Source organism: Tiliqua scincoides, chromosome 1, assembly GCF_035046505.1.
Source record: "Tiliqua scincoides isolate rTilSci1 chromosome 1, rTilSci1.hap2, whole genome shotgun sequence".
In the NCBI taxonomy this organism is placed as follows: Eukaryota; Metazoa; Chordata; class Lepidosauria; order Squamata; family Scincidae; genus Tiliqua; species Tiliqua scincoides.
In genome coordinates this window covers 160,414,216-160,440,039 of record NC_089821.1, presented here as the reverse complement: position 1 = coordinate 160,440,039, position 25,824 = coordinate 160,414,216, and the positions used below count along the sequence as shown (strand labels likewise).

The window sequence follows — 25,824 nt, the reverse complement described above, 5'->3', positions numbered from 1 at the left end:
TGAACGCCTTGGAGATCTCCTGGAGCAACCTGGAGTGCCCCGCAGGGAAGAGCTGGCTGGGAGTGGGTGGAATGCGCGGGGCTCAGACGTTGGGCTGGCTGCGGGCTCTCGGTGCTGTCTGTTTGGGGATCACTCTGCCTGGGATGGAAGAGAGGATTCCTCCCAGCTTTTCCCCTGTGGCGAGGTCCACCGCTGGCACTGGATCCTCTTGGGGTAAGAAGCGACTCTAAGTGATGGCAGCAAACTACTGGAATAACAGATGAGCAGGCACAAAAGTTCATTCAGCCCCCTATGCAGATGAAACTGGGAGTCTGCAAGTTTTGGGGCATGTCAGGAAATTGTGTGTGTGTGTGTGTGTGTGTGTGTGTGTGTGTGTACACAGGTGTGCCACAGAATTTGGGGGAAGGTCATTTATTAGTAGGGTCAACGGGGGATGTGTGCCCTCCCCCCCACTGGCTACATGGTGTGCCTTGTCCATTATCAAAAACTTGATGGTGTGTGTGCCTTGACTATTTTAGTGCCTTATCAGTGTGCCATGAGATGAAAAAGGTTGAAAAGTACTGTATTAATGTATATGAATATATATTTACTCTGTATGTAATACTGGATAAATACATATATATTAACTCAAATACACTTTTTACATTTTGGACTGACATACAAGATGCACCCACATTAAAAAAAAACTCAATCTACAAATTGTGAATGGCACTTAGGGGTGCCATTTTGGATTGGGAGAGTGTCAGTTGGGTACATTCAGGAAAACATAGCCCTGTGTTTCAAAAGGATTTGTTGTAGTAACTTTTGATATTCATTAGAACTATGGCAAGGTCATCCCTTCCTCCATTCCCCCCCCCCCCATTTTTAAGATAAATATTTTGTGCCTTTGGAATGCCCTCCTAGTTAATACTGAAGCTCATTTTAATTTAAATGTTCTTAACAATAGTTGGTGTGTATGAATCTAGGAAGCTGGCCACAGATGTGTCCCTGATGAATAATCATAAGGGATTTAAATTTTGGGAGGGGGAAACTGCACCACTGGTCCTTAGTAAACCACACAATAAGAAAAACAGGTTTTTTTTTTTTTTAAAAAAAAGGTGTTTTTTTTAAGTGGGTTAGCCTACCACATTTTATGTACTGACTGCCTATCCTTTGTCTAGGACTATTTATAGACTTATACCCTGCTTTTCTATCAGAATGATCCCCAAGGTGGCTTAGAACAGTGATTCAAATCAATCCAGGAGCTCCGTTGAACTCCTAATCTTGTTTTGTCACACACTAGTGGCTAGTAACTAGCCTGTGAAGGGGATTATTTTCATACCCATTTTGCAGAATGGGATACTGAGACTGATCTGCTCTAACATCAGTGAGTAAAATCCATGCCTGTGCTGCACTTTGAGCACAGACCTCCTCAGTATAGCGTTAGCCCCAAACTCACTAGGTGATAGTGTTCCTTCGCAGCAGTTGCTTCTAGAATCAGTGTATGTCAAGGCTGTTTTGGGGACACATATCAATGGATCATTTGAGGAACCAATTTGTGTGCATGGTTTCTCATACGAGCGACTTGTGAGTATGTGCTTGCCTGGATCGGTGTAAGAGAGGCCTCTCTTTTTTTAGTTTCTCCCTGTCATGGCTGTTTAACCTTCTCTGATCTGTCACTTGAAATTAATAGTAGGATGCTAGTAGCCAAGGAGTGCTTTTACCTTTTCAAAGAGTGGAGAAATCCCTGTGAAGTTTTAAATGTCTTAAGAGGTGGTGACCTGTATTTTAACCTACAGAATAAAATAAGAGCCCAATCCTATGCAAGTTTACTCAGATGTCTCCTATGCATGTCTACTCAGTTTCATTATCTTCAATGGGGCTTACTCCTAGATAAACGTAGATAGGATTGCAACCTAAAAGTGCCTTGGCTCTCCAACCTCACTGCTGTTTTTCCAAAAGGGGTTTGTTACTTATTCCAGTACATAATTGATCCTAGAGCACCCCACAGCCGGTAGGCCAGAGTCTCTTTCATGTTGTACTTCAGTTGGTGGGATTGCTCTTGGAATAATAATAATAATTTTCAAAAAATTATTGCTTTTGCAACCCCTTGTAGCTTTCAGTCACAAGGCCACTGGTGCCTGAAGTAAACTCCTCCTGCAGACCAAATGAAACAACTCAGAGCAGAGAAGGAGAAAAAAAAAAAAGAAAGAAAGAGTGACTTCCTCCTTTTTGTGACATTCAGAGGAAGGTCACGTAACATTTTAATTCAAGAGTTGGATGGGAAGGTGACTAATTCTCTCTCTGCAGACTGAAATATTCAGCTTTCTTCTGCCTTTGAAAAAATTAATCTGAAACCGTGAAGATTGCCTTCGTACTGACTTCTTGTGGGAACTGTTTTCATTCTTGGCTGTAGTGATTCCGAGTGAAGGGATCTGGGTACGCCATGTCCGAATTCTGGTTAATTTCGGCACCAGGGGATAAAGCAAATATGGTGGCCTGGGACAGGATGAACACCGTGACAGCCAAAGCCAACCTGTCCTGCAACAGCAAGTTCATCATTCCAGATCTCAAGGTAAAAATGGGAAGGAATAAACCTGAACAACAGCTTGGAAGGGGCAGGGATGGGATGGATCTATTTGCTTTTCCTTCATTGGATGACTGCATTGATGTCCAAATGATTTGTACATAAGGTCAAATGAAGATTACTTTGAGAAGTATGCATTTTTATTTTCTTTCTCTTTGAAATACTGCAAGGATAAAAACAGTGCTCCATTTTGTATAGTCAAATAATGCATGAATTGCTAGCAGACAAAAATGGATTTTTAACTTGATTTCCATCAGATCTGTTGTCTATGGAGAAAAGCTTTAAAGAGACTTTGTAATCCATAAACCGAAAGTCTGTCAGCAACCCTTGTTGGTCAAACCTCTCTGTTAATTTATATGCAGCCTTACTTTGTGCATGCTTACTCAGAAATAATCCCACTGAACTTAATGGGGTTTACTGCTAAGTAAGCGTGCCTAGAATTGCAACCAGGATCAATCCCTGTGAATTCACTGGGCTTATTCCCAAGAAAACATACACAGGATTAGGCTGTGAAAATAAAAATTGACACCTAATTGACAGTCATCACTGAGACTGAAACTTGAACCTCGGTGAACTTTTGAGTACAACTTTTCACTCTGTTTTAAAAGGAAGATTGAATAATTGGTGGACATTTTGAAATATGTTGGAGACTTTTTAAAGTGATATTTTATTTGAGGGAGTGTCCTGAATCTCTTTGTTCAACATAAGCTGTGACCTTATTGAATAGATCTTTTTAGATCACCATCATATGAAGTATGGTTTTTTTTTTAGTTTAGTCTTTCTCTTGTATGAGGTTACATTGAAATTTGTCTGTCTTACTGTGTGACATCATGGTGGTCGACATGGTCAAAGGTTATGATAGTGTATATATACTAGAATGGTGGAGGTGCTGGTTCATATCTACTTTAGAGAAAATGGGAATCTGTAATAAGATATGAAGAACGCTATGCCATTAAAGGTTGTTGAAATTGATTGACATGAAGAACAAGATGAGCAATTTATGGGCCCAATCCTATCCAGTTTTCCAGCTCTGGTGTAGCTGCACTGTAGCCCCGAGGTAATGGAACAAATGTTCCCATAATTTAAGGAGGCCTCTGTGACTGTCTCCCCATCACAGGATGCAATGCATGCCCCATTGGCATGGCTGCACCGGCACTGGAAAATTGGATAGGATTGGGCCCTTAGTTGGCACAACTGGTCGCTCTCCACAGCGTGTTTAGATGTTGGGGAGACAGGAGGTGATCAGTTGGGGTGATAGTTCAGTCTACTACACTCCAGTAACAAAAGCTGTATTGAGGTTAGTGGCTCAAGACAGAACTGACAGTATTTCTGATTGTGAGCTCCAAGGTTGCTGAGGAACCAAAAAATGGGAAGGAGGCTTCTGTTCTCTATAATCATGAGACAGCAACATACATTCTTTCCTTATTCATAGTAGACGTTTTGTTGGCAGAATCTTTGAGAGGCATTGCTATCATTTTCTATTAAAGAAAAGCACTCCCTTGGATTTCCTATGAACAACCTTACTAACTGAATAATGATCTCATTTACCAATGAAAACTTACTTTTTTTTAAAGCTGGTGGTTAAAATATGCCTCAAAAATGGCTTGTTTATGCTTAATGTACTTATATGTCCTTCTGCAGGTAGGAACACTAGATGCTCTTGTTGGCCTCTCCGATGAGTTGGGGAAACTTGATAGCTTTGCTGAAAGGTAAAATAGATCTTATTTACTACACACAAACTGCAAGCGGCTGTTGTTTTGATAAGACACAATGTTCCTGTGTTAACCCAATTTAGACTTGTTTAAACCTAGCCCTAGAAGTCAGCCAGGATGAGCCAGTTTGCCTTATTCTACTTAAAGAACAGTTATCCTAATTAAGGCCCAGATCCTGTTTTTACTCCTTGTCAGAAATAAAAAGATTAGAAGCTTTAGGGATCAGTACAGGTAGTGGAGTGCACAGGGGTAGACTGGCAAAATCTTGTGGAACCCAGGGCCGGGGGGGGGGGGGAAGCATTTATCAATAAAATGTGTATTTGCTTCAATAAGATGATGCATTCTGCTTGACTCAGTAAGACAGAACTCATACTTTCTGCATAATATAACTTCACATTTATGGTGCAGTGCTTTACATATTATCATTGCATATTCTTGCTTTACACAATATTCAATGCTTTATATATTCTTACAAAGCCCCATAACATAGTCTGGTGTTATCATCTTAGTGCTGCTGACAGGCTAGGCTGAGGTCAGAGCAGCCACTTAGATGGAAAGCAAGCCCCTAATCCAGTTCCCAGCTGTGAGCCATGGCTTTCTGGGGCCAGGGGAGCTGTGGAATCCTCACAAAAGCCCGCCGCCCTATACAATGTATAGGATTGTAGCCCTAAAGGGGAGCTGTGACCAATGGCCCAGTAGGTCAAGGGAGCTGCCAGTCAAAATGTTTTGGGAACCACTGCCCTAACCCTTTTCTACCTACTTCTGAGTAAACACGGTATGAGGGTGTGGCTAAGCTGAGGCTTCTTGTTGCTTGCATGCTTAGCTCCCACAAGACCAAGGCTACAATCCTAACCCAACTTTCCATCACTGACCTAAGGGCAATGTAACTCCAAGGTTAGGGAACAAACATTGCCCTACCTTGAGGAGGCCTCCACGACTGCCCCCCCAACTGCAGGATGCAGCACATGCCCCACTGACACCGCTATGCCAGTGCTGGAAGGTTGGTTAGGATTGCACCCCTAAGTGAATGAGGATGATGGTGTGGCAGGTGAAACACATGCTTGGCTTCTAGCTGAGGAAGTGTTGCATTTTGAGAAGAACTTGTGTGTTACAAGGGTTAATGTTACAGACACCTAAGCCCTCACTGAATGTGATTGGTCAGAGGCTATGCAAATGACCAGCACATTTATATTTCTGCTCCATTGAAACAGGCTGTCAGTGGGACTGTTATGAGATCAACACATGTGAGAAGTGGTGGTAAACCTAGCTAGGCAGCAGAAACCTGTCAGAACTGCTTCTGGCCAGGACAGCAGAGAAGGGGCAAGAGTTTTCAGGGTCTATTGTTTCCATGTACTTTTATTACTTATTTACACAGAGAGGCCAGGTATTTTCCGCGTCAGTATAAAGCAGCATTTGACATTCTGATGCTCTCGGCCTGCCTGTTCACTCTTTATATGCTCTCTCATCAAATGGTATATTCCTTTGAAAACCAGTTTAAAAATTACACAACAAGGTTATGGGATACTTATCTGGCAACCTAAAGCTTTACAGCAAGACTGTATTTAAACCTTGTGTGAACAAAGTTATGCATCTGGAAAGGTAATACTTTTCATTTTGGCCATCTGGAGATAGTCCTTGGGACCACTGCATAAACAACAAGATATGCCAAGTGAAATTATCTCCGCAGGGTCACCTTTCAGCTCCAATCCCAATCAACAAGGGGGTCAAGCAGGGTTGTGTGCTGGCAGCAATTTTGTGTATTCTTTTCATCAACGACTTGGCCCCCTTTCTAACAAAGTTTGACACACATTGTCCCAAATTGGGATCGGTGGACATTCCTTTACCTTTATATGCTGACGACATGGCTCTAATCTCCCGTACAAAAATAGGGCTACAAAGGCTGGTTAAAGCCTGTATTGAATATCTCGCAACTAACTCTCTGCAGGTAAATTATGAAAAGTCCAAAATAGTGGTTTTTGAGAACTCATGGAAACCACAGTCTTGGCTTTTCAATGGAAAACTAATACAGCAGGTCAAGGAATTCCAGTACCTTGGCCTTTAGTTTCATTATAAGCATTCCTGGTCCTCCCATCGTTCAATTGCAATTAATTCATCCAAACCAGCTGTCCAAGCCATAACTTGTTTTTTCTTTTCTTGGGGCAACTCTTGTACCAGCTGCTTTGCAAGCTTTTAATGCCAAAGTTATACCCCAAATCCATCCCTGTATGGATTTTGGCATTAAATGATACAATTGAAAGGGTCCAGTCTAAATCCCTTTACAAAATTTTTTGGCTTACTGCATTGTGTTCCATATGCAGCACTCTGCCTGGAGTCAGGTCAACATAGATTGGAGCTACATGCATGGTCCAGTTTTTTAAAATACTGGGCCAAAGTCTTTTTCATGGCTGATCATGATTTGCTGCTAAAGGGGCTGTTGGCCGATCCAATGATCTCCTTGCCTAGCCCTATTCTATAAAAAAAAACCAACAGATGGGACTTGAGGTTGATCTACAAGGGGCTTCCTCTCCTGAGGTTATTATCAGGCTTATGACAACCAGACTACATGACATAGAGAGGCAAGAGATTTTAGGTGCAGCACAAAAAAAATGTTCCCCGCTGAATTTCCAATTTAAAATTACATTTGGTCAACAACCAAAATATCTGTCCCTCCTAATACGGCCCCCGGAGAGGAGGGCTTTCACCCTGGCACGTTGTAATGCGACCCCCTCTAATGACCTACTCTGCAGATATAGAAATGCCTCCAGGGGAGAACGTTTGTGTAACTGCTTCTTAGGCAAAGTAGAATCATCTATACACATTATGCTGCGTTGTCCTAAATATCAAACGCTAAGACATCAATTTCTCTCTCCCTTGCTTAGTGCTAAAACAGGGCTTTCAGAGAATGCTATAATTCAATACCTTCTGGGGGGTGACGATGAGCATATAACCCTTTCAGTTGCAGTTTCTAAACCTGAGTAACTTGAACCGAGCCAAGCTATTGGTCCCAAGTAACCATTGAGTAGATCACATCCTGGCAAAGTCCGTAATTGGCTGTTTTCTGTTTTTTAAATAATTTATGCACATATGTATAATGTTATGTTTGTATGTATTTGTGTGTACATTTATGTGTGCGCACGCACGCACGCACGCACACACACACACACACACACACACACACACCTATAGATAGATAGATAGATCTGTGTATTGCTTAGGTCTCTATTCTCGGTATGGTATCTGTTCAGAGACCTTATTTACCAAATATTTATGCCAGATAAAGGTTGAATGAATGAAATAACAAGATACCCTTGGTTTAATGCGTTCAAATTTTTCTAAAAGCCACTTGAAAATTTAATGTATTTCTATAACCATTTGGAAGGAACTAATGAATTCTCCCAGCCATTTTGTGTCATTCATTTGCAGTGATAGGGAAAAAGCATGGTCTATAGCAGGGGTGTCAAACTCATTTCGTACACTGGGTCAAATAGCATTCATGGAGTCTGTTGGGGACTGGAAGTGACATCATTAAGCAGATGATGACCAGAAGTTACCTGGTAACTTTTTTCCTCACTTGGAAACTTATTATTGGTGAATGACAGAAAAGAAAATATGCAAATCTTGATCAAATTTTCAAGATATGGAATCGTATGGACCATCCTTTCAGCAATACCACTTCTGCCAATGCATCACTTTCAAGCTCAGCAGCTAATAGTGGTGCAGGGACAGCCCAATTATCACAGAGCCTGGATACAGAGCTTCTATCCGGGCCCTGTCCGGCCTGCAGACCATATGTTTGACACTCCTGATCTATCGATCAGAAGTATGGGCTCCCAGAATGTTGATCAGATGTTGGCTCCTAATATCTTGAGGGATCTTTTAACCTGCAGATAACCATTTCATAAACAAACACTAGGCAATGATGATAATTACCACAATTTTCATGAGGTGATTGTTAAAACTGCAGAATAGCCTGGTTGTGTGAATGTACCATACTTACTCTATAAACGACACAACGCTAGAAAATATTCCAATTCCTAGATGTCAGGAGAGTCTGTTATGTTGGTGCCTGGCTGATGGGGCACTAGACCTTTTTAACTGTACCACATCAGCAGTCAGGCAGTGTCAGTAAGCCTCTTTGAAGCAATCCTTAAGGTACAAGAGTTATCTCAGGGTATGGACCTCTCTACTCTAAAAGCATTCGTTTAGAATTATTTTGCTGCAAGTTACTTCATAACTTTATTACTTAGTTGAACTGCCATTAACTGTGCTTCATTTGTCTAAAGTGTAATAAAGAAACTTGCCCAGAATATTGGAGACGTTATGGAAGACTCAAAAGACAGAGTGCAGGAAAACCTGCTGGCAAATGGAGGTAGGTACTACAACACCCAGATATTCTTGAGGTTTTGCTCTTGTATGGTTGTCCTTTTGTAGCGTCCAGTTTCCAATGGAAACAGGAGGGATGGGTGGGTCCATATGTTTAGTTGTTGGAGTGCTACTCCAGTTTTAAACAATAACACACCCAGAGTCAGTTCCTTTTGCCTCGTTGTTAGATTTTCACAACTCTTTGTAGATGGTGGGGTGTTGGTATAGTGAGTAAGCACTGGCTTTCTTCCTCCTTTTTGCATGATAAACTAATCCTGTGACTGCTTGACTATAAGTCTTGAATTCAGATTCAAAAAGAGTGATTACTCATTGCTTGCCCATCCCCCCTTCTCAATTCTTTGTTCTTCTTAACAGTCCAGAGAAGTATGCAGTGATTGCTGTATTTTTCTTTTCTTCATGCTACATATTAAATACTTGGAAATGGGCCACATCTGTAACCAGGAGCAGAAAACATCTTTCTGATGTGACAACTTCAAGCAGTATTAAACCCGCAGCAATCAGTGGAAAACTGGCAGGGTTTATAATGGAATATGAATTGCATCTTGTGTAGTTCTAGTTTGTGTTTGCAAGTGTTTGTCTAGTATGCTTCCATTTAATTTTGCTGAAGACATTAATAGGTGTTAAATTAAAAGTGGAAACAAGCTTTTTAGTCTATTATTGGACTCTGATCCTTTAGATTCTGGGAGGAGCAGCTGGAAATGTTCTTAACCCTCTTAAAAGCTGATATCCCATCATCAGCTATTTAGGGGGGAGTGGGAGCAGGGACCGAGCCCAGATCCTACCCCCTTTCTGAATGGCCAGTTGCTGGGAATCTTCTTTTTTAAAGGCTATGTGCATATTACCTATGCACACAGCAATCATTTGTACATGCAATTTTCACCCAATTAGGGATCCATTCCTTCCATCAGCCTCTACTAACTGGATCATGAATCTGATGTAATAAACAAAACATAACTGTTTTGAAATGCAGTGAGAGAAAAAACAGTTCTAGTATTAACACTGTTGTATATGTATTTATCATGTTCTCAGCCAGGAGATGTAACCTACCTAGCATCAGGATCATGAATCAGATTATTACTGTGGCTGAACTAGGCCAGAATTTATAAGAGTTGTTTATAGAAAAGGGCAAGTTGTAGTTGAGGAAGGACAGGAGAAGGCTTGAGCTGATCTGGACAGGAGTGCCCTGAGTTCTAGATAGTAAAATGTCCAGAACTGGAGCTAGAGTTCCACCACTGTGGATTTTTTTTGTCCATCCTGCCTTCCTGTTTACTGGTAGTTGATGTTCTTTAATGTACAGGTCCCATTTATTATGATTATCCACTTCTTTTCTATTCTCAAAAGCTGATGTCCATAACTGGGGCTGCCGTAACCCAAGAAACTACGTATTTAAAATTCTCTCCCTATCTGAAGGTTGGGTTTGGAGACAATCTTCTGACAAGTGCTGAGAAAACTGGAAAAAGCAAAACAGTTTTGACTGACCTTGCTTCCAAAGATTTGGATTACTGCCCTTTGTTGACTAGTTTGTGACTATAGCTCCTCTCTTTAATCTGAATAGACAGGATTACTACACAATAGTAACAGAATACAGAATAGATAGGATTACTTACAGTGTAATCCTAAACACTTTTCAGTGGGATTACCTTCCTAGTAAGCGCACATAGGATTGCAGCCTTCTTGATTTGCTCAAATGCTATGTTAAATTTGCTTCTAGGATGATATTAAAACCAGAGTGGAATTCAGTCCTTTCTGGTTGTGCACAATACCTGTCTTAAGTAGAATATCTTTTAAAGTGTAATAATACATGCTGTGTTTCAGGAGTGAAGAATAAGATGAAATATCTAAAGTGTATGTTGAGTATGGGTGACATCTGGTTTTTTGCAAGCATGCATTGATAGATGTGTTTAGTGATACTTGACTGTATCTTGACTGATCTGGTTGACTGATACTTGACTGATCTGGTTGTAGGGGTACAGTGATCAGGTTACGACGGATTTCTCTAGTAACAACCTCGTAGCTTGATCACCATCTCCCTATGACTCAGATAGCAGCAGGCTTGACCCCCCCCTTTATTCCTCTTTTTCCCCAGTCTTTTCTTCTTCTTCTAACCATTCTGCATGCACAGCAAGAGGACATGGAGACTATTGGACTGTGTGAGAATTAGTTACACAAACCAGTGTTCTTGTGATCAATTGCCTTGTGCTTAAACTACATTATGAACACTTTTAATCCTCCAAGGACCATTTTGTCTGAACACAAATAGTGAAGGCTGGCAAATTAGACATGATAGTAAGCATGCAGCTGCCCCCCAAAACATCAGTCGCACATCTTGTTCCTCTCATATCAGCGAATAGAAATGATCTCACGATATGATGTCACAACATTCTGTGTCTTTCCCAGCTGCCCTCCTGCAATAATTTGCGGCAGTTGATACTGGGTGAGAAAACGTGGGACTGTCACATTTTGATATGTGGTATGTTGTGCTAGAATTACAGGGAGAAGGAAGAATTGGATGGGCGGCTGCTAAGGAGCTGTATGTTTTGTTATCACATCTAATTTGGCCTGGCTGTTGAAGTATAAGATCTAGATAGAGTCTGAGTAGATCTATTCTTGCACAAACCATCATCAGTAAAATCAACAAGAGTTTTGTCATTGACTTCATTGAGAGATACATCAGAGCCACTCCCTCCAGTTTCAAAACCCAAGCATGCTGTAGTGAGCAGATGAAGTTCTTCCATAGTGGACTCTCCAAAGTGTCATAAAGTCCGTGTGAATATGTGAGCCTCTACAGGTTTACATAGTTTTGCCTGCTTCAGGGTGACCCTAGCTTCCCTCCTGCCCCTGCAGCACCTCTGACAGACATACTTCGCAGTGGTTCCACCCCAGATTTTGTTGTTTCAAATCCCCCACCCCATGCTTCTGGCAGACTGCCTGCCTTTTTCGTTTTTAAAACATTCTACCTGTGCATTCATGCTATCCGAAGTGGATTCATCACCTTATTTTTGAAAAAAAAAATGGAACTTAAAGATACTACCAAAATTTTCCAGAGGCTGAGAAGGGAAGCATGACGTTAACAGGTGCCAGCCAACCAGGATTGTGCGGAGCTAAGTTCTACCACAAGCACGTTCACCATTCACCCAAGCAAACATACCGAGTGTCCTTTCAAAGCCCAGCGATCCCTCTCAGCATGTTTTTACAGACCTTCATTTGTGGCCTTGGTAATTTCATGCATGCCTTTCTGTGACGGAGATAAAAGTGAAGTCTGTTCACTTTGGGACCATTTGTATCTTGTTCTTTCTGTGCTTGTTAGACTTTCCACACCCAAGAAATCTAAGACTGTAAAGTGATTCTTTCTGGGACTAGAGTAACTCTAGGGAAGGAAATCCTGATACTGAAAAGGCAGCAAGTTTCATGTCATCAAAGTGGAAGCTGCTGAATCTGCAAGCTATGGCTGCCGGAAAGCTTTTTCACAGCAGACATATAGCAGGCAAAAAGTAGAGTTGCTTAAATATTATCATTATACCATTACATTCTATTATTTTCCTCTCCTGAGACCGGTTGTTTTTATATGGTATTTATCCAGGGCCCAAGCATGGGATGGATGGGAAATTTTATCTGACAAGAGTAGCAGAAGGCTTTGGAGGACTGGGGCAAAGTCCTTCACTTGGTCTACCCTGTGTCACCTGGGCAGTGAGCGTATAAGGCAGCTGTGGCAGTTCCATGACATGCATCAGGGAGTTGGGCAACTGGAAATTCTAAAATGGTGCTGCTGCTGTTGCTGCAGGTGCCAGTGGTGAAAGAGAGGTGTCTACTTCTGCCCACCATTGCCCAAAACTCTTACAAGGGCCCAACGGGGCAGAGCTTACTGAGAAGAAGTAGACAGCAGCAAACACTCCTTTTCTACCATCACTCCCAAGTGGGATGGCAGCACCATAAGCCAACTCCATTGTGACTTGTGTGGCTGAGCAAGTTGCTGTGCCATCATCTCAAGCTTTCCCCATCCCTTGTGAGCTTCCTCCAGAGGCCCTGAGTCATTACATGGCCCTCTGGAGGAAAACCATTTGTGGACAGGGAAAGCATGAAAAAGCACCAGCCATGGAGCTTCTCTCAGGTAAGAGAACAGTACCATTGCTGTGAAAATATGGACACTGGACCAGCAGAGCTTGGGGATCAGCTGCAGGCTGGATGGGTCTGTGCCTAAGTTAGCTGAACCCCAACATTGGGGTTCTAGTTTAGCACTGCTGGACCCCACCACCAGGGAGCTCACCTGTTCAACCTGCAGAGATCCTCTTTCCTCCCCTCTCCTGCCAGCAGCTTTTCCAGCCACCACAGCAACACCTTGGTCCTAAGCAGGTCTTGGGCATAACAGCCGCACACCATTCTCCAGTGTCTTCAGCAGTTTCTGTTCCAGCAGTCTCCAGAAGTCCCATCCCAGGAATCCTCAGAAGTCCATTTGCCCATCTGTCCGTTAATCAGTTAGTCCATTTGTCAGTCAGAAGGTCCAGTAGTCCATCAGCCAGTCCATTATTTCTTCAGTCAATTAATCCATCACTTTAACTCTCCTTCCTCCCTCCAAGCTTTCCTCCTTCTACTACCCCTTTTCCTTCTGCAGGTGCTGCTTTTAAACCTGAGGGCCTTTTTGCCTCCAAGTATCTGCAGGTGTGCAGTACACTCACTGCAATCTAATAGCCCAATCCTATCCACACTTTCCTGGGAGTAAGCCCCATTGACTCTAATGGAACTTACTTCTGAGTAGACATGCATAGGATTGGGCTGTAAGGCCCTGATGTTAACCCCATGCTTGCCTGCCAGAGCAAGGGGTCACTGTTGACACCACATGCTATCTCCTTGAGAGATCTTGCACATTTCCATTACACACTGCTGTGAGGAATGTGGGGCAGGATTTTGTCTGAACATTTTATAAGCAAGGAATCCACATCTCACTGTTGGTTTATCACCACACAATTCCAGAATTAATACAAATTACTTAAGGAATTTTTATTCTGGGGGACTGAACTTCTCTCAAAGATCCTGCAATGGTTTGATGTTTTCAAAATTTTATTTTTGTTGTTGTTTGTAAGGCGAAACATATATATCAAACCACATGTTTAGGATGTAGTCCACATCACCATGAAGTCAATGGAAAAACTTCTGTGTGTTTGAACTGATCCTGATTGAAGCCTTAAGTGATGATTGGGCATTCAATGCATTTGGACTGGATATTCTGGTTTGAAGCCATCACTGTTATCACTGATGAGGCAATTGCCATGAGCTGCTGAGAGGCAGACCTTGCATGACATTTTGTATATGTAGACTGATTCTTGGGGTGATTCTTATGGATTCCTACACAAGTTTTATTTGAATGGACAATCCTTCACCGTTTTCTCAGAAATGATGATGTGAGCTTCAGCTGGATATGAAAATAATCCAGTTATGGAATACCTATAACAAAAGTTTCACATCTTTTCATGCATGAGCATCATTCCCAAACATGGATGTCAGATGCAAGCTGTGACACTGGATTTGGCCCTGGCTCGAAAATATTGAAGCTGCTTGTTGTTGACAAATCTGCTATTTTAATGAATTTATTGATATCTTTTCAGTTGATCTAATTAGCTACCTGACAAAGTTTGAATGGGACATGGCGAAATATCCCATAAAGCAGCCATTGAAGAATATTTCAGAAGTGTTGGCAAAGGTAATATGAAGTTTCTTCCAGATAAGCAGCCTCATAAAAACCATTCTCAGGATTGATCATGTGCAGTCACCCTCTGATTAGAGGCAGTGAGAATTCTGTGGGTTACTTTAGCAGAAACAAATCTGAGCACTCTGTGTGTTTTGCTGAGAGGTTTTAATAGAAAAGTAAGTTAATGCAGCAGAAAAACCAATCACCCTAAGCCTAAAGTGATGGCCTGTTTCTAATCAGTGAATGCCAGTATCAGACCAGTCTCCTTGCCCAAATTCTAGGATGCAGCTAAAGTGGTTCTTTGGATCCCCCAGCCAGAATTCTTAAATTTAAAGGCGAAATTCACTGCCCCAGTTCCTGGTGAAGTGATGTCACAATGCCATGTGATGTTGTGTCACACTTCTGGGTTTTGCCTGGAGGAGGGGTTGTTGCCAGTTTCATGCCTCCCGTTCCTTCTCCTGTGGAGACTAAACCTCCACAGGAGGTTCCAAGGAGGAACCTTCACAGGAGAAGGAATGAGGGCATGAAGCCACCAGTGCGTCCTCCAGAGAGAACCTAGAAGTAACTGCCTTGCACCACTTGCAGTGCCAGGCAGTCATTTCTGGATTGTCTCTGAATGAGGGGGTGTTTGCTGCAGCATCTTCATATTCCTCGTTCCTTGGAGGCTTCCCTTTGGAGGAGAAGGAATGGGGGTGCAAAGCCACCAGTACTTCCCCTGTAGCTTGGGCAAAACCTGAGGGGCAGTCATGCGCCCACCCTTGGGGCAGTGCCTAGGGTGGGTATCCCTCAGTCTTCACCCTAGTTAAACCTCTGCCTAAGTTACATCAAACAGAACACACTGAAAATGCAACAGGTAGCAAAAGTGGTTGATGTGCAGATGTTTCTAGTCTCCCAACTGTAACCATCCACTGAGTTCCTGTCGTCTTTCAAAGAACGGCTACTTGTCTGAACTGCACAATCAGCATCGGATTCTGATGCCTAGTAAATCTAGTAATAAAATCTGCACTCATTGTAGCCTTTTCCATCTGTGATATTATTGCAAAACTGCTAACTGGAGAAAGCTATTCAGTCCTTATTGCTCAGCTGGATTTTTCTCCCTTTTTATATTTAGCAACTTACACAAATAGAAACGGACATGAAAAACCGAGCAGCTGTGTATAACAACATCAAAGGAAATCTCCAGAATCTGGAAAGGAAAACAGTGTATGTATCTCTAAGAGTATGCATGTATTTCTGTGCTATATTTGTCTGTGCAACAGGACATTGACTTGATTGGGTGGTGCTCTGACAGGTCAGTGTCCATAGCTCTGCCAGACAATGTAGCCTTGCAGACAAGTGATATGATCCTGAAGTATTGTTCAGTGCATCTGATAGTGGGGAAGCAGGTTAGGGCACAATCCTAACCTGTGCTGGAATAGGCAAGCCAAGAGGCTTGTGCTGTATCCAGCGCAGGATAGGGGCCAAAAGTGGCTCAACCAGAGGCAAGGGGAAACATTTCCCCTTACCTCTGGATAAGGACCGCTGGCCCCTATGGGTCTTCTCAGACTTGCGCCACCTCTTGAGGTGGCGCAAGTCTGAGGAGAGTGGAGCGGCTTGGAGCTGCTCTGTTCTCCTGAGAATGGGGGTTGGGATCTGGCATAACTGCTGGAGAGGTTTGCGTCAGTCTCCGCAGGCCAGTGCTTCTCTGAGTGCCGTCCTGGCTTCCTCCTGGAGAGGTGCAAACGTGCCTTATGGCAAATTTGCAACCCTCCTGGGCAGGCACAAAGGATTTGTGCTGGCCCAAGTCAAGGGATGGATTGCACCATTAGAAAGTTAAACACCAACAAATAGATAAGATGATACTATGGACTAGGGTTAAATAAAAATCTAAACTTCATAGATATGAACACCAGAAGCCAACAGAAATGGATACAAAACTGGTATAGGGCCTGAATTTCCAAATACACTCAGATAATTAGTTCATCATGGTGGTGGTGATGGATGTAACTGCCCCAAGAATTCTTGATATCCTACAAAGAAATGACGGCTCATTTTTCAGTACCACTATAACCACCACTAGTCATTAGTAATTTTCAAGGATCAGCAGTTGGTAGTGCATGTACTGTATCTCCTCATTTCATTGTTTCTAATTTTTGTCTAAATTTCTTAGGGGAAATCTCTTGACGCGCACGTTAACTGATATAGTGCACAAGGAAGACTTTGTGTTGAACTCTGAGTATCTCATCACTCTACTTGTTGTAGTTCCCAAGTAAGTTCAACTGCAGCCCTCCTGTGTATAGATGTAACAATACTCCACGTTTACAGAGCATCTTGGAATATTTAAAGCACTCCACATAAAGTGAACCTCACATAAGTTATTTCTAGTAATTTTCTCAGCAAACTTGTCTTCTCCTTTTTGCAGATTTGAAATTGATAGGGTAGCTTATTGGCCACTTCGAGAGTTTGTGGCGGAGGTGAGAGTTAATCTAGTTCAGTGGTTCCCAAACTTTTTAGAGCCAGGATCCACTTTTTTAAACAGCACTCTATTGGGACCCATCTAGATTTACCAGACTTTTAAAAAAGGAGAGCTAGAAAGAAATATTCATTCATTTATAAGTAATAATTATCAGAAAAAAGACCCTCAAACATTTATCTTCCTGTGTTTTCACATGCTTGCGAACTGCAGGAACTGAGCTTTTTGCAGGATAATTAGCAGCTACAGTATCTGATTTCTGAATAGCCTCAGGGCTTGAGGCAATTATTAATCTTTTACTATCTGATCTTTCCATCAGTCTTTGGTGACCCACAAGTGGGTCCCAACCCAGTTTGGGAACTACTGATCTAGTGATTTCTTGGTTCATAGCTTCATGACTTGGCCCCTACACAATCCTAGCTCACAAAATTCCTACGTGCAGGATGTGTACCCCATGGAAAAAATGACCTAAAATTCTGCATTAGACTCAGGGTTCAAATTTGGATTCCATAAATACGTAAGGCTTTTCTAATGTTGCAATTCAATCTGTATGTAAAATAACCCTGGCAATCAAGAAATGCTTTAGTAAACGTACAAAGGTTTTCTTTCTTATTTCAGGTCAAGCTATGTACAATGGCAAAAAACATATGAATCGCTCTCTGACATGGTGGTTCCTCGCTCTACAAAGTAAGTGAGATTTCTGAACGGGCTCATATCTCTGGTACATTCTTCCTTAAGACTCATTCTTGTTGTGACTCATAGATTTACCACCCATCAAACCTCATTTACTTCCCTGTCTTCCCAAAGGTGGATACCGGAAATGAGAGATTCAAGAGCAATGAAGTACCCTGAGAGAAAAGCATAGACCTTCTAGGGTTGACGGGGCTTGAATTCAGATTGATCTTTTTATGGAGCAGGGTCCTTACTCCAAGGCTTTTAGCACTTGTCTCTTACTGTCTGCATGTGCCGCTTTGGTGGCACTTTGTTGAGCATGATATGAGGTCAGCATTCATTGAGAAGGTAGCTCATTTGGGTGGGTAACCAGATGTGAAGGACAGGTTTTTGTATTTATAAGAGTTTTGTAGTAAAAGGAATTTAAGCCCATGCAGTTTGTCATGCAAGGCTCCTTGAAATGTGTCATCTGTCCAACTATTCAAATGTATCATCTGTCCAACTACTTTGAATGCACAATTCAAAGTACAGGAGCCCTGACCTTCCTTTCATCTGGTCAGCCTAGTAGTGATGAAGGGAGAAGGAAGAACTCATTCAGACAAAAGTGTAAAAAGTTCCCTCCACCATGAGATGGTGTTTAGCACCTTTGTGAGAGCTGGTGTCAGTCTTGGATGCTTTGGACTCTGCTGATCCAAGCATTGCTTCTTTTGTGTAGGGTTAAAGCAGGTGTTAAGCATATTGATTTATTTAGCCATGTAAAATGTATTATGAAATACTTTGTTGAAAAGTGGTATATAAACAGTCTCAGGGTGCAATCCTAACCCCTTATGTCAGTGCTTTCCAGCACTGACATAAGGGCAATGCAGCTCTGAGGAAGGGAACAAACATTCCCTTACTTTGAGGAGGCCTCCATGAGTGACACCCAACTGCAGGATGCAGCACATGCCCCATTGGCACCGCTATGCCAGTGCTGGAAAGCATTGACATAAGGGGTTAGGATTGCACCCTTAATAACAGTAATATGTAATGAACATGAGAATTACGAGCTGTGAAGAACTTGGGCATCTCTGGGAGGTCATTGTGGTGCCAATTGTTATTGGAGTCCTTGAGCAGTGCCTAGAAGTCTGAAGAAATATCTTGATGTTCTTGGCCTTGAGCAAATTACACCAGCACAGCTCTAGGAAACAATGTTGTTTGGAAGAACAAGATTCCTATGAAGATATCTCTGAGATTCCCACAATCTTGGCTAGACCCCAAATTGCACAGAACTAGTCCAGCCCAGGCTGTGTTGTAGTAGATAAAAATAGACAGAACCCATATTACAAACATATCTGTGAATATCCTAGGTAAGTGATTCCCAAACAGTGTGCTGTGGTTTTCCAGGGAGCTGTGGAATTCTTGCAAAAAAAAAACACAAAAAACCACTACCCTATACAATGTATAGGATTGTAGCCCTAATAGGGCACCATGGCCAGTGGCCCAGTAGGTCAAGGGACCTGCCAGTCAAAAAAGTTTGGGATCCTGGAATCTTGGGAAGGACCTGATGTTCAACAGGCCAATCCAGTCACCAACATCTGGTGGGCTGTGCATGTTTTTAATGATGATGTGTAGATGAAAGAAAGGGTTTTAAGCAAACTGCCAAAGGCAACAATATTGCCCTTCTCCAAATTCACTAGATCCTTCACAGGCACACCTGTTTCACACCTCTTCATTGAGTATACCCACCTGCCTAATGTGCTTCTGCACACCATCTGCCTCTTGGGGAATAAAACCTGTACGAGTCAGCAAACTTTTTCTTTTGCTAATCCAGTTAAAAAGGGAAAGATTGACAGGGTCAAAAATGCATGAAGCTGAAGCTGACATAGTTCATATATACATCCTCTGCTGTTGTGAGTGCTAAATAATTGACTTCTGTGGAATGAAGCTGTCCTGGTAGCTCCCACCTCTGCTCACCAGTGTGTATTTTATTTTTGCAGGATGATAGCCGAGGATGCAGAGGGAGGACTGTTCACTGTAACGCTCTTCCGAAAAGTGATAGATGACTTCAAAGCCAAAGCAAGAGAAAACAAGTAAACTGTTCTTGCTCCATGCGCTTTACTTTAATTGTACATTACTTTCAGTGTGTGACTTGTTCCCTGCATGTCTCTGTTTTCTTGTATAAGGCCCAAATCCTAACCAATTTCCCAGCACTGACATAGCTGTGCCAACAGGGCATGTGCTGCATCCTGTAGCTGGGTGGCAGTTACAGAGGCTACCTCTGAGTTGCATTGCCCTTATCTCGATGCTGGAAGGTTGATTAGGACTGCATCCTAAATAGCATGTTTGGGGGCGGGGGCAGAGCTTGATCAAGAAGATTGTGGGGTGGTGATAGGAAGCTTTGACACTGTTGCCCTGCTGTAGGCCCTATTTAATTTATGGCCCAGTGTAACAGAATAAATTTTCTGATGTATGGACTGACTCTAGGTATGTATCACTAACTGTAACAGGTCCGTTTTCTTGGTCCGGATGCATCACTTTGGATCCACAGACTAGCACCACTCAGGGGGAAGCATTCTAATGGTACAAGAAGTCTTCCTAGAGAGCGTTTGCAATTGGCCTGAGTTGACTTACTTGTAGAAGTTGCTGTGCTGCCATGATCTGCCACTGCTTCTTTATAATACGCTTAATTGACGTCACTTGTAGTGGCCATTATTACACAGCATAAAATAAAAGGCAGGGCCCAATATTCTCAATGCAGTGGGTTAATAAGATACAGCTGCTGAGTGTTGATCTGTTTGCTTTTGCTTGCAGGTTCATGGTGCGGGAATTTTATTTTGATGAGAAAGAACTGAAATGCGAGAAAGAAGAAATGAAGAAGTTGGCTTCTGATAAGAAGCAACAGTATGTGAGTATGCTGCATTAGGCTGCCTCAGCACACAGAAGCTGGTTGTCCAATATTCCATGCCTAGATGACAGATAGGTATGTTAGGAAGCACTGCCTTCCTGACAAAGTGAGGCACAACATGGTTTATTCCATCCAGGAATAAACACTAGTCCCACTGAATTGCCTAAGTCTTTCTGGATGATACATTAATAGTGAACTCATTGCATTCTTTACATTCTGCTACTTCTTCTGAAGGTAGTGCTCCGATAACATGTTTTCCCACTCTTCCTATATTCAAATTTTTTAAAAGGCATAATATAACCTATGATTTCTCCCCCAGCTATTATTGGGTATATCCCCCAGAATATTGGATGGAACATAACACAAATATCGTATACGCCTGCAAGCTAGTATGTGTCATAATTAGTGACTGTCACGGGTTGAACCCCGGCCTGACTGGTAATTTACTGGCTGCACAGTATCAGGCCTGAAGCCTTGGCCAAACCAGGAGTGCACAGCATCCTGGGAGCTTCATGCTGATGCAATATCTGGTGATATTGCATCAGGTGATCTCATGTGTGTGTGTGTGTGTGTGTGTGGCAGCAGCTGCACAGTCAGCATGACTGTGCAGTAATGTCCAATGCTGTGATTGGCTGCAAGAAATATAAATGTCCAGCAGAGGCAAGCGTGTGGGAGAAGCAGAGCATTGTGAGCCAGAGGCTACGTTGGTTGGAGAGTGGATCGTGTACCGTTTGTACTATTTGGACTTGTAAATATCTGTACATAAGTAAAGGAGGAGTGTGGAGGAGAACTTCTGCCTCTGAGTCTTCCTTGTCGCCGGGGGTGATTGTGGTTCGGCCGTGAGGCACAGAAACATCATACTGCTGTGCAAAGCAGCTCGTAACAGAGCTGCTCGACGACAGTGTTCCATTTTGTGTCCTTTTTTCAGAGCTGTCATTGTAATCTTTTGAATGCTCCTGCACTCTAACACTCAAGCACAGGAAGACTTAGCTAGCTTTTTTCAGCAACCTAAGTGGCAAGGCAGCAGCAAGGCGATCCTTCCACCATTTCATAGGTCCAATCTTCTTTTCTCTTCAAAAGTTGTGTGCTCTTTTAGAAAGGACCCATCACAGAACCCATCCTCCCTCCAGTTATTCAAAAGAAGAAGAGCACAAGTAAAACTGTGTTTTTGCAGCAATATATGGGAGTGGAACATTGTGCCTGTGCCACCATCACTCAGCCAGCCTAAGTCATGAACAATTTTATGCCCAAGGACAGAAAATCCATATGCTGCTTGCCATAGTGCTAAAAATATGGTGATTAAATAATTGACAATTTGCTGCTCTTAAATAGAAATTCAGACCATGTCACCCAGCCCAACTGCAGGGTCAGCGCTGTTGGCATTGGAACAGGGCTAAAATGAAGCATGGATTAGGGAGTTTTTTATCATATGGAAAACCTTATTTCAGACAGACACCACCGGCTAAGAACATTTTTATACTTATATGGTCTTCCAAATAAGTGAGTTTACCATATTTTTTCCCCCACCGAAGGGTCCGCTGTTGCGTTGGTTAAAGGTGAACTTCAGTGAAGCATTTGTGGCTTGGATTCATATAAAGGCCCTTAGAGTTTTCACAGAATCCGTCCTCAGGTAAGTGCATTGATATATCAAAGATCAAAATTCTCAGAGTTGTACAGTATAATCCAAAGTTAGTATTTTTCAATCTGCACTTATTTCAGTGAAAAGAAATAAATCTATGCTCACAGCTACAATTTGATGCAGTTTCCTGAGAGTAAGCCCCACTGATGCAGTGGAACTTACTTCTGAGTAAATGTGGCAAGACTTGTACTGTAACTCTTGCTTTATCATGTGAAATGTGCTACAATACTAAAAATCAAGACAGAGGTAAGCTCAGTGAAATAGATTTGATGTAATAAGGGGAAAATAAGCAACCTCTAATGATTAGATTCCCCCCCTCCCCCCAAAAAAAAATTCTTCACAGATGTCATGGTAGAGTAAAACTTTTTGCATCAGGAACAGGCAGTTTGTTCCAGTGAATAGTTTTTCACCATCCAAAACTCAATGGAAATAGTTGAAATAGCCTATGTCCTATTACTACATTCTGAATGTAATCTAGTATCTGTTGATAGTTTATCCTGTCATTTTGTATTTTATAAGGTATGGACTACCAGTGAATTTCCAGGCAATGATACTGCAGCCTAACAAGAAATCTACAAAGAAGTTGAGAGATGTCCTTAACGCAGTCTTCAAACATCTGGATGAAGTAGCAGCAGCTAGTATAATGGATGTGAGTGTTCACTCCCTTTAATGAAAAATACCCTGTGACTGGATGTAAAAATACCGTACAGACATAGTAACTGCTTAACAAGAAGAATAGTCTCAAAAATCCAAAATGCCATTTTCCTTCAATCCCTGCTGATTGAATTTGAAAACTGTAATAGTTCTTTATAGAAAACTAAAGAAAAAAATAAGTTGGAATCTAGGAGAACATTGCACTTCTGATCTATGCAACTCACCACCATCTTCCTAAGATGCTGGAACCTGGTGATCCCCCTTTTCCTGCTGCCATTGGTCTTTCACCCACTAATTCAAGAGTTTTGGTTAGCTGATTTTATTGTTCATTGTGTCCAACTGACACAAGATAGCTACCGGCCTTGTTTTTACACCACCACTTGTTATGTGTACACTATTGTAATGCCAGTTGGCACTGAACCTTGGGCTGGTGTTTCATTTATTTTCTAACTTCCCCTGAATACTTACAAATCCATCTCTCCATGAATTTATAAACATACACCTTTGTACCAAAAATATGAAGATTAAGTAGGCTACCACAGCATAGGAGGTTGCTGTGGGTTCTTTAAAATTTGGTAGAGCCTCTGTAACCCATGATCTAAAACAGTATACCGCAGAAGATATTGGAGAATGTAGGTTTCCCTGATAAAACTGGTTTTCTAGAGCCCTACCACTTCCATCCTACTTAATGCATTGGCAAATGCTGAACAGGTTTCAAAAATCTCACAGGCTTCCCACACCATATTTTTAATTACATTTCACCAAGGCTTCCACCATTTTTAAATAGGTTAAATGCCATTCTGGAGAGAGCTGTTGTTAGTTTTAAGTGGTGAAGTTGATTCTGTAGTCTGTGCTTACCACTACCCTTCCAGCCCCCTGATGTCTTGACATCTTCTATTGGCAGATTCTCCAAATGTCCAGCAACTTCCAAATACACTGTCACTATTCTGGTGGCAGGAGGAAGGGGATTCTCTCCCCTATGGAAGAATAGCATAATCCTATGCTGGTCTACTCAGAAGTAAGACCCTTGGTCTTCAGTGGGGGTCTCTCTCAGAAATGTGTGTATAGTCTCTTGCAACCTCTGCCTCTACCATCTTTCTCCAAAGCAAGCACCGCAGACGCTCGACCATAAGTCGACCCTACAGATAAGTTGAGGGCAGGTTTTGAGCCAACAATCATGGAATTTTCTATGACCCTCAGATAAGTCGGGGGTTAAACTTAGAGGGGTGTCTGACTATAGTTTTGTCTGATTTTACCCCAGGCCAGATCCTGAAAAATAACCTACCACTAATTGTTACCTAAGAACTGTAGCCTCTAATTTATTAAAAACATAGTAAAAGATCGTAAGATACATTTTTATTCTTTTTAAATTCTGGTCTTCACCACCTTTTTGTAAACACTATCAGAGTAAGTGCACTGTGAACAACATACCAGTAAAACAGTGGTTCCCAACCTGGTATTCATGTACTCCCAGGGACACTCAACAGGACTTTTAGGGGTACTTGAAAAAGAATGGAATAATGGCAGAAAAAGGCAGGTCATGCTCCAGAATGCCTTGCAAGGACCAGCAAGGCAGGTAGCTAGTGAAAGCCCCACCAACAGCTAGTTTTTGGTCATCAATTCATGTATGAACCAGTGATTGAAAACCAGCACAGTAAAAAAGCTGAAACATAATATGGAAAGTGATCAATCACCCAGAATTTCTCAGCACACTTCTAGTGCAAAACAGTGCAAAAGCAGAGTCTTCTGTTCCTCAAACAGATAAAAAGAGAAAACACTGTGATGAATACATGAAGTCTGGGTTTTCATAGAGAGGAGATGAGGGCTTGTATTATTACAAACATTTTGCCAATATGAAGGGTACAATTTATTATTGCCAAGGGATATGCAAGTGAAAAAGGTTGGCAACCACTACAGGAGAACCATGAATCAAATCCACCTTTAAGGTGTCTGGTGTGTTAAGCCAGAAGCTCCACATACAACATACAACCCATAACACATAACTGGGAGTGTGCAATTCAATTCACAGCAGAGAGGTGCAGCTGCATATATTTGCAATCCTTTTTACTCAGAAGTAGACCCACTGCTTTCCATGGGTGTTATTCTTAAGTAATGCTGCATTGAATTGTAGCCTGGGAATTGTTGCTTCAAATGGAAAGGGGATCCCATCCTGGTGTTGAAAAAAAAGACCTCTGCCAAATGCAAAGCCTCTGCAAAAGGGAATCGGGTTGCAGCAGCAAAAGGGAACGGAGGGGAATAAAAGGTTAACTTTGGCTGAAACATCTCAGGAAAGTAACTATAGCAACTAACCAGCTGCCTGCCTAAGCAGAACCTGTTCAGAGTTGAAAGGCTCTGCCCTCTGATTGACCTGAAGATCAGGCGAAGTGAGAATTGGAGCTTGATTACTTGGCAAAAATTTCAGGTACTATACCTGAGTATCTACGGTACTTCATCTGTACTAGTATAGGGGAGTCTATGGAACTGAAGAGTGCACTAATATGAATACTTAATTTTTGGTGCTTTCAAGTGGTAAGAGTGTTCACAGGCATTCTTTTAATCCTTGTAACAGCCACTACTCTAATTCTCATAATGCAGCTGGAGGGCTGAGGTAGCTGTACAATGTCCTTGTACCAATCTGAAAGTGTTAACTTTTTTTATTCATTCTTTCTTTGCATCCAGACTTCTATGGACATCCCTGGCTTACAACTAAGCAATCAAGACTATTTCCCTTATGTCTATTTCAAGATTGATCTCAGCCTTCTGGACAGCAGCTAAGAGATGCCTGACTTACAAAACTTCTCCTCTGGCATTTTAAGATGCAATTATCAATGAACAATTGAGTTAATATGCAAGTACCTCCATTCCAGGGTTGTTTGTTTTTTTTAAAGGTAATTGTAAGCAAGTGTTCATTGTTCTCAGATCTGACATTGCAAATACAGTAATCTTGCCCTCTGCTATTTTGAAAGTATTAGTTTTGGGAGCCTTTTCTGATCATGTTAGAAAACATGTTTCACAAGGCAGTGGTATTACACTTGTATTTATTATTTTTGTAAATTACAAAAAAAGCAGTTCAGAATTTTAAATATGATCAAAAGACTATCCTTAAGTATTGTTAAGTCATGGATCTGTAACTTGAATGTACAGGTCTGGGAACCAAACATGCACATTCCTGGATTAAA

General features: G+C 41.9%; 1 protein-coding gene across 1 annotated transcript; it reads left to right on the top strand.

Annotated features, from left to right (window-relative positions):
• Positions 1-2,425: 2,425 nt before the first annotated feature.
• On the top strand, positions 2,426-25,470 carry ATP6V1C2 (ATPase H+ transporting V1 subunit C2). Its single transcript, XM_066612054.1, has 12 exons — positions 2,426-2,554; positions 4,208-4,275; positions 8,562-8,647; positions 14,262-14,356; positions 15,456-15,547; positions 16,494-16,592; positions 17,415-17,483; positions 19,445-19,537; positions 20,259-20,352; positions 21,885-21,982; positions 22,511-22,640; positions 25,325-25,470. Exons 1-12 carry the CDS (start codon positions 2,426-2,428, stop codon positions 25,418-25,420), a joined length of 1,149 nt encoding a protein of 382 aa, XP_066468151.1. The 3' UTR covers positions 25,421-25,470.
• Positions 25,471-25,824: the final 354 nt, after the last annotated feature.